General features: G+C 35.1%; 1 protein-coding gene across 1 annotated transcript; it reads left to right on the top strand.

Annotated features, from left to right (window-relative positions):
* The first annotated feature begins 3171 nt into the window (after nucleotides 1-3171).
* On the top strand, nucleotides 3172-11208 carry LOC110465250 (protocadherin Fat 3-like). The gene is made up of 12 exons (XM_021520955.1): nucleotides 3172-3246; nucleotides 3678-3759; nucleotides 4270-4361; nucleotides 4512-4694; nucleotides 5019-5077; nucleotides 5352-5439; nucleotides 6565-6687; nucleotides 7253-7308; nucleotides 8153-8428; nucleotides 8755-9226; nucleotides 9957-10083; nucleotides 10380-11208. Exons 1-11 carry the CDS (start codon nucleotides 3172-3174, stop codon nucleotides 10017-10019), a joined length of 1569 nt encoding a protein of 522 aa, XP_021376630.1. The 3' UTR covers nucleotides 10020-10083; nucleotides 10380-11208.
* Nucleotides 11209-13019: the final 1811 nt, after the last annotated feature.

Here is a 13019-nt window from a genome sequence, read left to right as displayed (position 1 = left end):
CCTAATATGATATGGACAATATGTTCGATAAATGTAAGGTTGACGGACATTGGATCTTTTTGTTTACATAAACATCCAGTTTATGCAGACTGCGTTTCTGACTACATTGCAAAATTGAATTATATTATTTTATCAAAAGTTTTACCTAAATTCACTAAAAGATCTTTGCGTTGAAAATTTTATTTTCAAATATTATCATTATTATAGCATATTTCTTGTCGTTTCAGACCCGTGTTCCATTCCTCTGACAGGATACGAGAGTTTTATCAGAGACGTACCCGAGAACACACCTGTCGGTAGGAAACTTAACAAAGCTACTTTTGCCTTGATTACCTGTACTGCCAAGGTATCCGGATTGATAACCTAGTTTTAACACGAATAACTGTATATTGATTAGTAGAGTATAACCTTTACTTTAACACAAATCATAAGTATAATGTGTAAGGTAGCATATGACCTTAACTCTAACACAAACAACAGGTATAATGTGGATGGTAGCATAAAGCCTAAACTCTTAGTTCTAACACAAATCACAGATATAATATGTAAGGTAGCACACAACCTTAACTCTAACACAAATCACAGGTATAATGTCGAAGGTAGCATATAGCTTTAACTCTAACACAGATCACAGGTATAATGTGTAAGGTAGCATACAACTTTAACTCTAACACAAACCACAGGTATAATGTGGAAGGTAGCATATAGCCTTAACTCTAATACAAATCACAGGTATAGTGTGGAAGGTAGCTTGTAGTTCACAAACCGCAGGTATAACGTGTACAATTTAACCTTAAGGCGTTGACCATTTGGCAGGTTCAGTTTTGGGGAAACTGAAGGTATCGGGAGGGTCGGACGAGGTGGAGTTAACCCAACAACCAAACGATTATCTCCTCCTGGATCAAGCCAGCCGTAACATCACCCTCCAGAGGGCGCTGGACACAGACCAGGGAACCAGTACTATCATTCTCAGGGTCGAATGTAGCATCAGAAAGGAAATCGACTCGCCTTCGGTAGGTCTGCTGACGCATCTAGATGACGTCTTGCGTCGATGACGTCTTGCGTCAAAATAAACAATGTCGCCACTAAATATACAAGTGTTATTGTTGAATATATAATATTGCTATATTGCAAAGACAAACAACTAAAATTTTCTATCAGATGCTGGCTCAAAAATATATAATGTGTATTGCGTTCTAGAGCGAAAATATACATGTTCATACTGTGAAATCACTAATGTTCGTGGGGTTATTAATTGTGTTGATTTCGTGGGTTATCTTCATCCTTGAATTCATAGGTCCACGAAGTAGTAACAAGTTTAATATAGGGCAAGTATCCGTTTGAGTTAGTACTCGTGACCCACGAACTCGTATACAATGTAATCTTAATCTGTGCAATGTAATACGATCATCATTAAGCGGACATCAGACTTTACATCTTGACGACAAAAGTGTGTGGTGTTTTTATTTGTAATGATGGTGCGTTTCATCATTAGAAACATATAATTGCTTCTTCATACATAGAAAAGCTTTGTGTAAAACTTGTAATTACTTCGTGGACCTATTAATTAATAGACGAAGAGCAGCCATGAGTTCAACGAAACTAAAACCCCAACAGAGATTAGTGATTTCACAGTATTTGATCGCGTTATTCAATAAAATAGTTTAAGTGTTAATTTAAAAGACTGAGCTGAGTTAGCAAACTTCGTTTTTGAATGTTGACATGTTAACCGTTTGCATTTCTACACTACAGATTCCCCTGATGGTTAGGGTCATTCTTGAAGATGTCAACGATAACCCGCCAGTCTTCTCACATTCAAACTACGTCATTGATGTTACAGAAGTAAGTCAAGCTTCAACTGCATTACTTAGGTGCATGTAATATGTTGATCGCTCTTCATTGCTTACATTTTGAGTATCTATAAATTTGTCTGAAAACACCTATTTCTTATGACAACTCTCATCCTTCAAGGACTTTGTCGGTACTATGTTTATTGATAATCAAACTACTAGCTAAGTTTGCATTTTTAAACCTCTTACTGTCAACCACGTCCATCAATGTTTAATGTATTTCAGGACACAGCCCTAGGAACAATCATTTTCCGAGACGCCATAGCAACAGATGCGGACCAGAAAGGCGGCGGAAATGACCAGATATCGTATCGAATCCTTCCCGGCTCCTACTCGAACTATTTCGACATCGAGTATCCCCTATATCCCGATATAAAACTCAGGAAACCACTCGATTTCGAGACTTTCAATAAGATGACAGTAGACATAGAGGCAAAGGTTTATAAATGTTGAGGTTATACTGTTCCTTCTTGAACGACTGGTTTCTCTATTTTTCTTGATAACCTTATGGTGTCGTACCTTTTGCTTTTGTGTCTTCACATTTATTGCTGTGATGCATTCTTGTCATTAAGTGTTTACTTCAAGGGAAGATATAGTTACCGCGTGCAAATAATAAAAATAGATACAAAATAAATTGCAGATATGCTATTTAAGGTAGAGTATAAATATTTTAAGTAAAATGTGTTTATCAAACTAATAAATAAATTGACGATAGGACGGATGGTTGTAAATTAAAAATCACAGTGAAGAAATGACAATATTGGTTTGGTGGATAAATGAAATTAAGGTTTTGGAAAAAAGCATTTCTGCTAAGATGTCTTGTAAAAGGTATATGAAAAGCATACCGAAATAGCATGTGATATGACTTACATGGTATAACGATGGTTGTTTTATCATTGTGGAGGCACGGTAGTCTAGTGGTAGGACGCCGAGCTCATGACCGAAGGGTTGTGGGTTCGATTCACGGCACGGCGCTGTGTTGTATCTTTGAGCAAGATACATTACTCCGCCTGTTTCAGTCTAATCAGCTGTAAATGAGTACGAGGTTGGGCGGTGCTAGAATTGTTGCATGCTAGCTGTGAGCGCCGAAATGGCAGCACCGGCTGTATGCTCCCGAGGGAGTTGAGAAAGATAGTGGCTGGTTGCAAAGGCCTATAACCACGGATGATAATTTGTGAACCGCTTTGAGACGACCTACGAACTAGGTTGTGATAAAGCGGTATATAAGAACCTCCAAATATTATAACTATGCTATTTTCTACAGGATAACCCTGTTCGTGGTGTCAGTATGAACAGCCGTGCCACCTTAATAATAAACGTTATGGACACCGATGACCTAATTCCCACATTCACCTCAGAATATTATTCAGGAAATGTGGATATCAATGCAACTAGGGTAAGTTTTTACAAAGTAAAGCTTTATAAGATTATTTTAAAACAGTGATTATTTCCGATCTTTATATACATTTGTGTCAAACGACTTACTTTCATTATTCAGATTCCAGGAAATATACATTTGGAACCGTACACTTGTGAGATGTTTGCATTCGTGAGTTAGTTTTGTTGAGAAATGAAACGTAAAAGCGAAGAAATGACAGTCCAAACTGTAGGAAGTCAAATAAAAGAATTCCAATTTAAACTGCATACAACCTGACGATTCACGAAGAGGAACCTTAAAGCATTGTTGTTTTAGTTCATTTTTTTTCAGAGAGCAATTATATTACGTAAGCTGATGGCTCAATAAATAGTACTACGATCAAGTAATTGCCACTCGGAAATTGTATGTCCATATAATCACATAAACTCCGTGTATCGTTACTTTACCAGGGTACTACTGTGAATTTTAGCCCGCCTCTCTTAGCTCGGGACCAGGACCAGCTCAACACTACAGTCATATATCAGATATACGGTAAGAGGCGCACTTGGACATTAACCCATAATACGCTTGGATAGTAAACAATCTAGTGTTTATGTATATTTTTATGATGTAGAAAAAGTGGTCCGGAAGTAAGCTTCGATAGGTATGGCGTTGTAGATGTGGGTTATATAGGACACCGGTTGACCTATGTAGGTTTATGTAGGTCAACCTCGTCCTCCATCTTCTTGTTGGTGCTATTATTGCTATTATAGTTATGTATATACTTTGTTAGGTTAATTTACATGTTTATACGTATGTGACGTAAGGGATTATAATGGGGGGGGGGGGGGCTCTGTGTGTTTTATTGCATTGCTGTATGAAGTTATAGGCAATACATTCATTTAAATTGTAATTTATAGTGATGTAATTTTGTTCATAAACATCCTTAGCGTGGTTTATCGTAAGGCTATATGTTTATTTCAATACTCTCCTAAACACAAAAATGTATTTTAGAGCTACTTATAAAAACCTGATTCCAGTCTCTTTGTCTTCTCTTTACAGATCCGAGTTTTCACTTCCTAATAAACAACACGACAGGAACGGTAACTGTAGACTCCAAACTGGCTAAAACAATGTACTCCGCTCTTGTCAAGGTAGAGAAGTTTACTCCCAACATCGAATCTCTAAATACTCTATCTGAAAGCTACATAGGTATATACAGACTGTTTTATATAACAATATTCATCGTATATTGATATTGCTTTTTATTATTTCATTTTTTATGTATCGTTCCTGTTTTGCAGGCGACTCAGATCGACAACCCGTTACGACATGGAATTGCACTTGTACAAATCAATGTCGCAGGATTGAACTTAACATTGCCTAACGGTCCTTCATTTCGTCAACGTTTGTACGAAACCACCATTGCGGAGAGCCAGCCACCAGGAACCACCGTTATGACTGTTCCAGTCACAGTGAAGAACCCTGTAAGTTTATGTTTTTATTGATCCCTATAGTAAATAATGTCATGTTTCACTCAACTACACACTAAGAAAGTTGATTGTCTCACTTTAATCATGTAAATATTGGTCGTAATAGCTTTAAATACTTCGTTCGACACATTTTCGCAAGAAATGTTCATGTGTCTATTTATGTTCTTAATGTGAGTCGTTTGTGAATCAAACAGAGAAAATGACAATTCGTGAAATTTGCACGAGTTATAAAACACATACATTCATATACAAGTATTTATATCGCAATGTATCATTTCGTAATGAAATGAATAAGTCATCGAACCTCACTGTTAACAGGCGGGTCCTTTGAGCTTCAACATATTGGAAAACATATCGGAGTTTGCAGTTGATCAGAGGTAACTTTCTTTCAGTAATTAATTCCTCAGAGGCAATGTAGTCTGGTACACTTTTGTAGTATATAAAGGTACGTTATATTAAAATATAAAGTTATGTTAGGAAAGATAATGGTGCAATAAGGTGTAGGACGAAATTTGAATGTTATGAATATTCATTTACCTGTATCAATGTCGTTTAACGTGCGTACGTTTTTCATTTGTTATGATAATGGTGATGGATCTTTGCCGAAGTGTTTTACATGTATATTATATTGCGCTAATCTGCTTGTTGTAGAGGAAACATCTTCCTAACCAGATCTTTAGACTACGACGGACAAGACAAAGAATATCGATTCACTCTGGAGGTGTCGGATGGTATGCATGTAAGTGATACAGGCCTACGGGATCCTCTGTGACGTTATGGTCACACGGAATATTTTTATTGAAACACATAATGCTTTAAGGATATTTTCTACCTTGGATTATATACAACTTATTTATCGTAGAAATATCTCCCTATCTAAAGTTTTGATCAGTTTTTGGTACATTGCAAGAGTTAACACGAGTGTTATCAACCTGAGTCTTATCGCCTTCTTTCCCTATGTGTTATGAATCAATCACATATAACTCGTGACACAATTCATTTGTTATGTTTAAGAAAATGTTTTTTGAAAGAAGGGTGCAAATCACTTCAAGTTAGCATACGTCCCGAAGTCTCCATGTTATAGAAAGTCACAATGCAGCATCGGTAAGTGTCCATGATACAATAAGGTTGCATACATCTTTGAGTCTCTCGGTCACAGTAAGGTCATGCCTACTGTGGTAAAGTACATAATTTGGCGCAATGCAATTTAAGCACAATATCAAATTTTAACAGATTCTAGCATGGGCGAATTAACAAAAGCACAACAGATTCACTAGAAAACAGTGAGAAACTCAATATGCGTAGTCATAACTTACTCCACTTCTTCAAGCGCGGAAAATTGTAAAATCAACGTATCGTAAAAATTCCGTCTTTGCGTATTGCAGAGTTATCTTCTCTTGGGAACAGGTATTGATTGTTACGTCACTTGTTTGTGAGAGTAACGTCATCAATTTTTGAGAAAATGACGTGATTTTCTCACACAAACCAATGACGTAACAATCAATACCTGCTCCAAAGAGAAGATAACTCTGCAATACGCAAAGACGGAATATGTACGTTAACGGTATCCTTAAGACCTGTTCACCCACAGTTTCTGCAAGCATAAAGCGACAACAGTAGAATAGGCCTACTAAACGCATTCTCGTAGGTTAGTGTGGTATCTTTTAATTTTCAACTCTATTTCTACCTCATCCTTCTTACCATTGTCTATTTCAACATCAAGCAACTACTAACTGTATCAACTTCAATTGCTATATCATTGAGGAAAGGTTGTTATAATAACTGATCACACGTGTGTATTTTTGTTTTAAGGCAAGTTACTTGTACAAACTACACTTATATTGTCATATGTGTATCATCTCAGTTCGCTACCACACCTATACATATTCGGATAGAGGACGTCAACGACAACTCGCCGGAGTTAGGGAACTCTGAGTTTACAGTGAGCACGGAACGGGTCCAGGGCGCCATCGTCACGGCCATAGAGGTACATGCATGAACTGAATATTGACATGTGCACGCAATACATTATATCATAAGGTTGATCACATATGATATAATGAACAGCTACCCCAATTAGCACAATTTTGACAAGATTTAAAGTTCTGATTCACTGATATAGGGTATATCTTGGTTTATGATAAAGACTGTCTTTGGTTGTTTATTTTCAAGAAAGGTTTTGAGGAAAGTTATTTGTTTCTTAAATTAGAGTGCCCAAGTTGGAGTGATATCACATCCGTGTTTTGGTAACGACGAGTACCCTTAATGTTATATCATATCACAGGCTCTGAAAAGTTATTTATTTCTAACAATTAGTGTTCATATCGCAAGAAAATATATAATTGTTATTGGTGTAATCGTGAACTAAGTATCCACATAAAAACACATTTAGTATGCTGTCTAATGGACCAGAAACAAAGTGTTTAAAACATTTCTACTTGCTACCTGTCATTACTATTACATATGAAAACATTATTCAACACCAATAAAATTGCCACGTATACATCACTGGAAATTAGTTGATCTGGTTGTTGTGATATCTTCTATCGTAGGGTCGGGACAAGGATCCCAACACACATCTCCAGTATCAGTTAAAAACGTATACCTCGTGAGTATATATACAGTTATATCTCAATCCTAACCAACTTTTTGCCTTGACTAGGTATCCATTTCAATAAGTAACCTGCGTTTTTGATATTTTCTTAAAAGATGAACATACTGTAAAGGTCCTTAAGATACTGTAACGTTTTTGCATGGAAGGTAGGTACAATTACTGGAATCATATTACTGCAGATTCCCCTGATGAACCTCTAAAGAGGGGTAGAGCTAGGGAAGTCAAAGAAACTCTTGTCTTTTATTTATATATATATATATATATATATATGAAATGATGTGCCTAATGAACTATGGCATTGTTTTGGTCCAACAAGCCTATCCCCCAAAACGAAAGAGAAATTAAGCTCTGCATGACCTAGGTATAAATATATGAACTTTACATAATTTGTACTTTCGTAGATTTCAGCTGGGACGCAAAGGAGATTGACATATTATAAGTCCGGTGAACTGTTTTTATGACGACATCAGCCTTATTGTCTTATTATTGACTGCGTTAACCTCGCTAATTCCCATTTTAATAGCTAATGTACAAGTTCAATAAATTCAAAATACATACACATATGAATTTTAAATTGGGAGTTTTTGAATATGACGTACACTTTATCAGGATGACTATAACGTCCTTTACTGGGCTTGTTGAACCTTGATATCTTGTGCTTCAAAAATGGTTTTATTTATTGAATGAATATTCCAATATCCAAATTAGAGGGGTGATTCACACCAGCGCACTTCTTTAATACAATCTTGTCATTAATTAATCAAAGTTTAAACTATTTGGCTTATGGTTGATACTCTTTACTATATATTTGAATGCTTTAACTTCATTTTAATTTAAGACTATTCCACATCAACTCAGTCGGAGATATTAGTATAACTGCAACACCAAGAGAACTAAAGCAGGAAAGTTACCTTTTAGTGGTCGATGTTGCCGATGATGGTGTCCCCAAGAGGTCAACAGTTGCCCTAGTAACGGTCAAGTTCCCACGCCATATGCTTATGTCCCATGGCTTGTTTGCGATAGGAGGGACCGACTTGCTAGCTGTTATATTAGGCGCACTGGCGGCTGTCCTCTTTTTTGTTGCCGTTATCCTAATAGTCTTCATAATTCGTTGGTGAGTTTATATGTAAGATTGTCTCTTCATCTGAATTGTCCGTTATGAACATATTACAATAAAAGACTAAGGAAGTAGATTTCATACAACCAGCTCTGTTTGCAAGTAAGATTTCAATAATAAACTGAAATAGCCACACCTGTAGTAGAATTACAGTGGATTGTGTGTGTGTGGTGGGGGGGAGGGGGGGGGTGGTTGTTAAAAGAAACCTGATATGGTGTTAAAACTAATATTTATGGCCAAATGGTGGGACGTAATATCTTAATCAGAATGTCCCACTAATTGTCAAAAACTAAAAGATCTGTGTGTTTATCTTTGGAAAATAGGAAACTGTCCTACACGAATGAAAAACTGACAAAAGTGAGACAACAAAACGGATTGGATCCCAAGGGACTGCTGTACACGTCTAGTAAACCTTCCATGGGCTCAGTGACTGTCGATATTAAACACAACGGTGATATTAAAAAGATACCGAACACAGATATACCAACAAATATTCAAGAAAATCCGTTATCAGAAGACAAGATGCATTATGGGTTTTCAAATATTTCTAAAGAAGGAAGTACCGATATTCATATAAACACAACTGTTATTCCATACGGAAATTCCTTTAACAATTACGAAGAACGACGGTCCTATCAGAATGTCGTTTTAAAGACTTTCCACGTGCCCGAGGGCAGTACTGGTGATAGTAACAGAGGTCTGATGAAGGTACATCTTCCTAAGACCACATTTCTGTGTCAGAGCAATAACCTTTCCTGTGTCGACAACGACCGGACCAACTCATACGACTGGGAGGTACGCATTAAGTTAACATTTCCCATTTTACAACTTTCTTTGAAGTATTTCAATTAAAAAAAATATTCTCAAAAATAAAATTATTTCTTTGCTAACAGATAATAACGGATAAAAGATAGTAACTAAAAACCGTGAAAAGTATTGTATTGACTTAAAAATAACTTGAATAAGTGTTTACGGAAAATTGCATGATATTAAACTAAGAGAATAAACGTTCTTATTGATACTTTTGTATATTAAATTGAATGTCATTTTTATGAAACAGTTATCCAGAAATGCAACTGGTAAGGTGTGAGTGCGATCTTTTGCAAAATCACTTACTGTAAATAATTATATTTCGGTAGATGAATAGTTTTGTGTGATTTCTTTCAGGAAATTAACAATTCTTTAAGAAAATTAACAGCAAACTTGCGTTCAATACATTTACTTGAGATATAAATACATATCTGTATGCATGCAATGAACATATGTACAAGGATGCTGGCAAGGACGAATCAGTATTAATTTTTGAATAGACAAGATTATGTATATCTGTTAGCGTGTAAGTTGTGAAAATTTCAAATCTGCGTCGTCTCAACTTTACTTGCAAACAAAAAACTAAAAAAAAAAGCTTTTACTGACAGAAAATGATATTCAGTACTCAACTTGCATATATGAGTATCATATGATCAGTCTTTTTAATAGATTTATCATGTTATCATTTCTTCTTTTTTTTCTGTGTTTTTTTCAGGAAAATCTACCACAGGAAATGAGGAAATCCAAAGGAAAACCTAAAATAACAGTTTATTTCTGATATTATACTAAATGATGTGTGGACAATCTTTGAGTGAAATATAAACATCTTGAATTATAGCGAAGTAAGTAAATCATATTTACGTATAGAGAGTCTTGGTGTTTTCACCAACAATGAACCACAATGCTGGAAACAAATATAGAGAGGCCGAGATTTAACAATTGAGCATATCATAAAGCCTTTTTACTTCCAGAAAAACAAATATTTACTTGCAGTAACGAAAGACATTAACATTGCCATTTCATGTTTGTTGTTTTGTTTTTCAAAGAAGTAGGAAATAAAACCCATCATTCGAAAATCCATAATGTGATCTTAAATAATGATTTTACAAGAATAAAATAAATACTATTGTTTCTTTAGTAGACTATGGACTTTTCCCAAAGAAGGCCAACTATTCTGCAAAAACTAGAAGAGTGGTTAAAACGCAAAATGTTCACAATGAAGAGACAAAGTTTAGTTCCATGGAAGGCATTTCTAACCAAACAAAAGCAATTCAAGAACTGGTTGAAAAAGATGTACAGTCAAAGCAGCCATGAAGACGCAGGCTGTCGATCAAACGAGAAATCAGTATCCGAGATACACAAAATATGAAATATCACTCGAACTTGTTGAAAATGAGGATAAAACTTTAGAATATATTCTCCCCAAATCTCCTCAGACTAATGATTCAAAGGATGAAAATGACAAACCTCCCCCAGTCCCAAAGCAAATATGGGCAAGACGTGGTGACGGAAAGGAGGAGTAGAAAAATGAACAGATTGCTTTTAACCGAGCGAAGAGGTCCCCCCACCCACTACCCACTCCCATTCCCACTCCCCCATCCCAATGGCGTACCCCTGGAGGATAGATCTTGCATACAATGTTAAGGATGTGAATTAAAATGTACGTTTGTAAGCATGTAACATGTAGCAGTTTTTTTGCACAAATTAGTTAGTATCAACTACTCTTTTCCATGCTTTATAAAACATTATTTGTTTAATAGGTCTTTTTTCAAGTGTTTTGTTTTAAAATTTCTACGTTAAATATGTGTTGCCTTTACTGTGTTTTTCCTTGTGGGACTTTCAAGACTAAAATGATGCAAATATAGTATAGTAATCAGATCAAAAACGGATACTCTGTTTATACTCTGATGTTTATGCCTTCAACTCTGATGTCAAGCAGAGTGTAACATGGATACCTACGACCCCAAAGAATATCGTTTCAAAGAATATAGTTTCAAATTATGTATATGATTTTTTACCAATTATTAAAACAAAAAATTGATACAAAGCGATTTTTGATTTGTTAACACTAGTTCGTAAAAACCGTGTTTCTATAAGTTTTGAAATGATTCAAATGTTTTGAATTTTTAGAAAAGGGAAGGTGCTTGATTTTAAATCCAAAGCAGAAGGTATTCGTCAAATAATGGAAAAAATAGCACATCGATATTTTTGTGATCGACTACCGGTAATGACTGCATCTGGTACAATAATGAAAATGTATCAAACAATCAAACAATATCAGTAGGTCATGTTGGAGCATTTCGCAGGTACGAAATAGTCTGGCAACAAATCACGTTTGAAGAGAACGTCGTTTGTTGTTTGGAGAGTGTTTGTGATAAAAATATTTAATTAAAACAAGATTAATAGTACTTTCTCATTTAAAGAAGATTGTATTAATGTGTTGGTTCAAACGATGTTGGTCATATCATAGAAGGATCCCCGTTTTTTTTCATTTCAAATCAATTTAATTGTATTAAAAAAAAAACACAATTGGATTAGGCAAAGGCATTGCCTACAAAAGCCCTTTCCAGAGAATATACATATATATATAGAGAGAGAGTATTATAGAGAAGATGAAGTATATGTTCGAATTAATAGGAGAATACTAGAACCATTTAATACATGTTCACAGAAAATAATACATGTAACTAGAATATCATAGATTTTACCATTTCAATTAATATAGTCTATTTACTTCAATTATTTATAGCCTAGTGTTTGATTGGAGGCACTTCAAAGACACTGTCACTATACACAGTGCCATCCTTCCCAATTACACCAGTTATTGTTATAACATAGCAAATACAAACACATTGTAATAAAAATTTTAGTATAGTTTAAGTTATAATCTTCCAGATTTGTCAATAAACTCCAGAACACATGAGGGAATAAATTTATTTGATTCACTGCTAAGGTTCATATCACCCTTAGTGAAAGTAACAGTATTTAAGATGATGTTGTCAATTTCGTTATAATTAGATAACGCATTGAAAAAAACTTGTCTTTCATCTATATATTTGGGGCAATTGAGGAAGAAGTGATTTGCATCTTCAATAATAAAACCACAGTCACACTTAGGATTATCTGTAAGATGATCATTATATAAATCTGATTTTAATTGGCTGTCTTTATTCCGTAGTTGACATAATGTTATATTCAACTTCCTGGAGCCACCGTATTTAAAAATATCCGTACAGTTAGATGGTTGCAAAACGTATGTGCTTTCCTTAAGTAATTCCAGTTTTAACTGGCTCAATGAAGTGAGTTTTGGAAAAATACAGTCTGGCCTATTCCACAGAGACATCATTCTATGAAAAAAAGCTATTTTTATACAAGTTGGTTCTGCACAAGGGAACAATAAAGTTTCTATGATGTCTAAGGCGAGGATTATTATCATTATTAAAATATGGTAAGATACAATCATAAAGATGGTCAGGACAGTCATGCTGCAGTATCTTGAAAAATAATATACATTGGTAATTATCACGTCTTATTTTTAGTTTATCTACACCAACCTCCTTATATATTAAGTTATGACTTGTACCTCTTCTCAAACCTGATATAATTCTGAGACATTCTAATTGGACTGATTCCAATAAGTCACTTTCACCATGGGTGCAATTATTCCACACAGCACAAGCATATTCAAGTGTTGGTCTTATAAAAGATTTATAAATTATTTCAAGAGATTTTCTATCGAGCTTGTGTTTGAGCATTCGCATTATTTGTAGTTTTGTAC

Source organism: Mizuhopecten yessoensis, unplaced genomic scaffold (genome assembly GCF_002113885.1).
Source record: "Mizuhopecten yessoensis strain PY_sf001 unplaced genomic scaffold, ASM211388v2 scaffold11067, whole genome shotgun sequence".
Taxonomy (NCBI): Eukaryota; Metazoa; Mollusca; class Bivalvia; order Pectinida; family Pectinidae; genus Mizuhopecten; species Mizuhopecten yessoensis.
The sequence above is the reverse complement of the archived record's forward strand: the minus strand, read 5'-3'. Positions and strand labels throughout refer to the sequence as shown.

What these genes read in the sequence shown, in the direction of transcription:
- LOC110465250 (XM_021520955.1), top strand. Translation starts at nt 3,172, where the DNA reads ATGGACACCGATGACCTAATTCCCACATTCACCTCAGAATATTATTCA. An exon ending in TGGATATCAATGCAACTAGG is followed by an intron (nt 3,247 to 3,677) that starts GTAAGTTTTTAC and finishes TTACTTTACCAG; the next exon opens with GGTACTACTGTGAATTTTAG. An exon ending in TGTACTCCGCTCTTGTCAAG is followed by an intron (nt 4,362 to 4,511) that starts GTAGAGAAGTTT and finishes CCTGTTTTGCAG; the next exon opens with GCGACTCAGATCGACAACCC.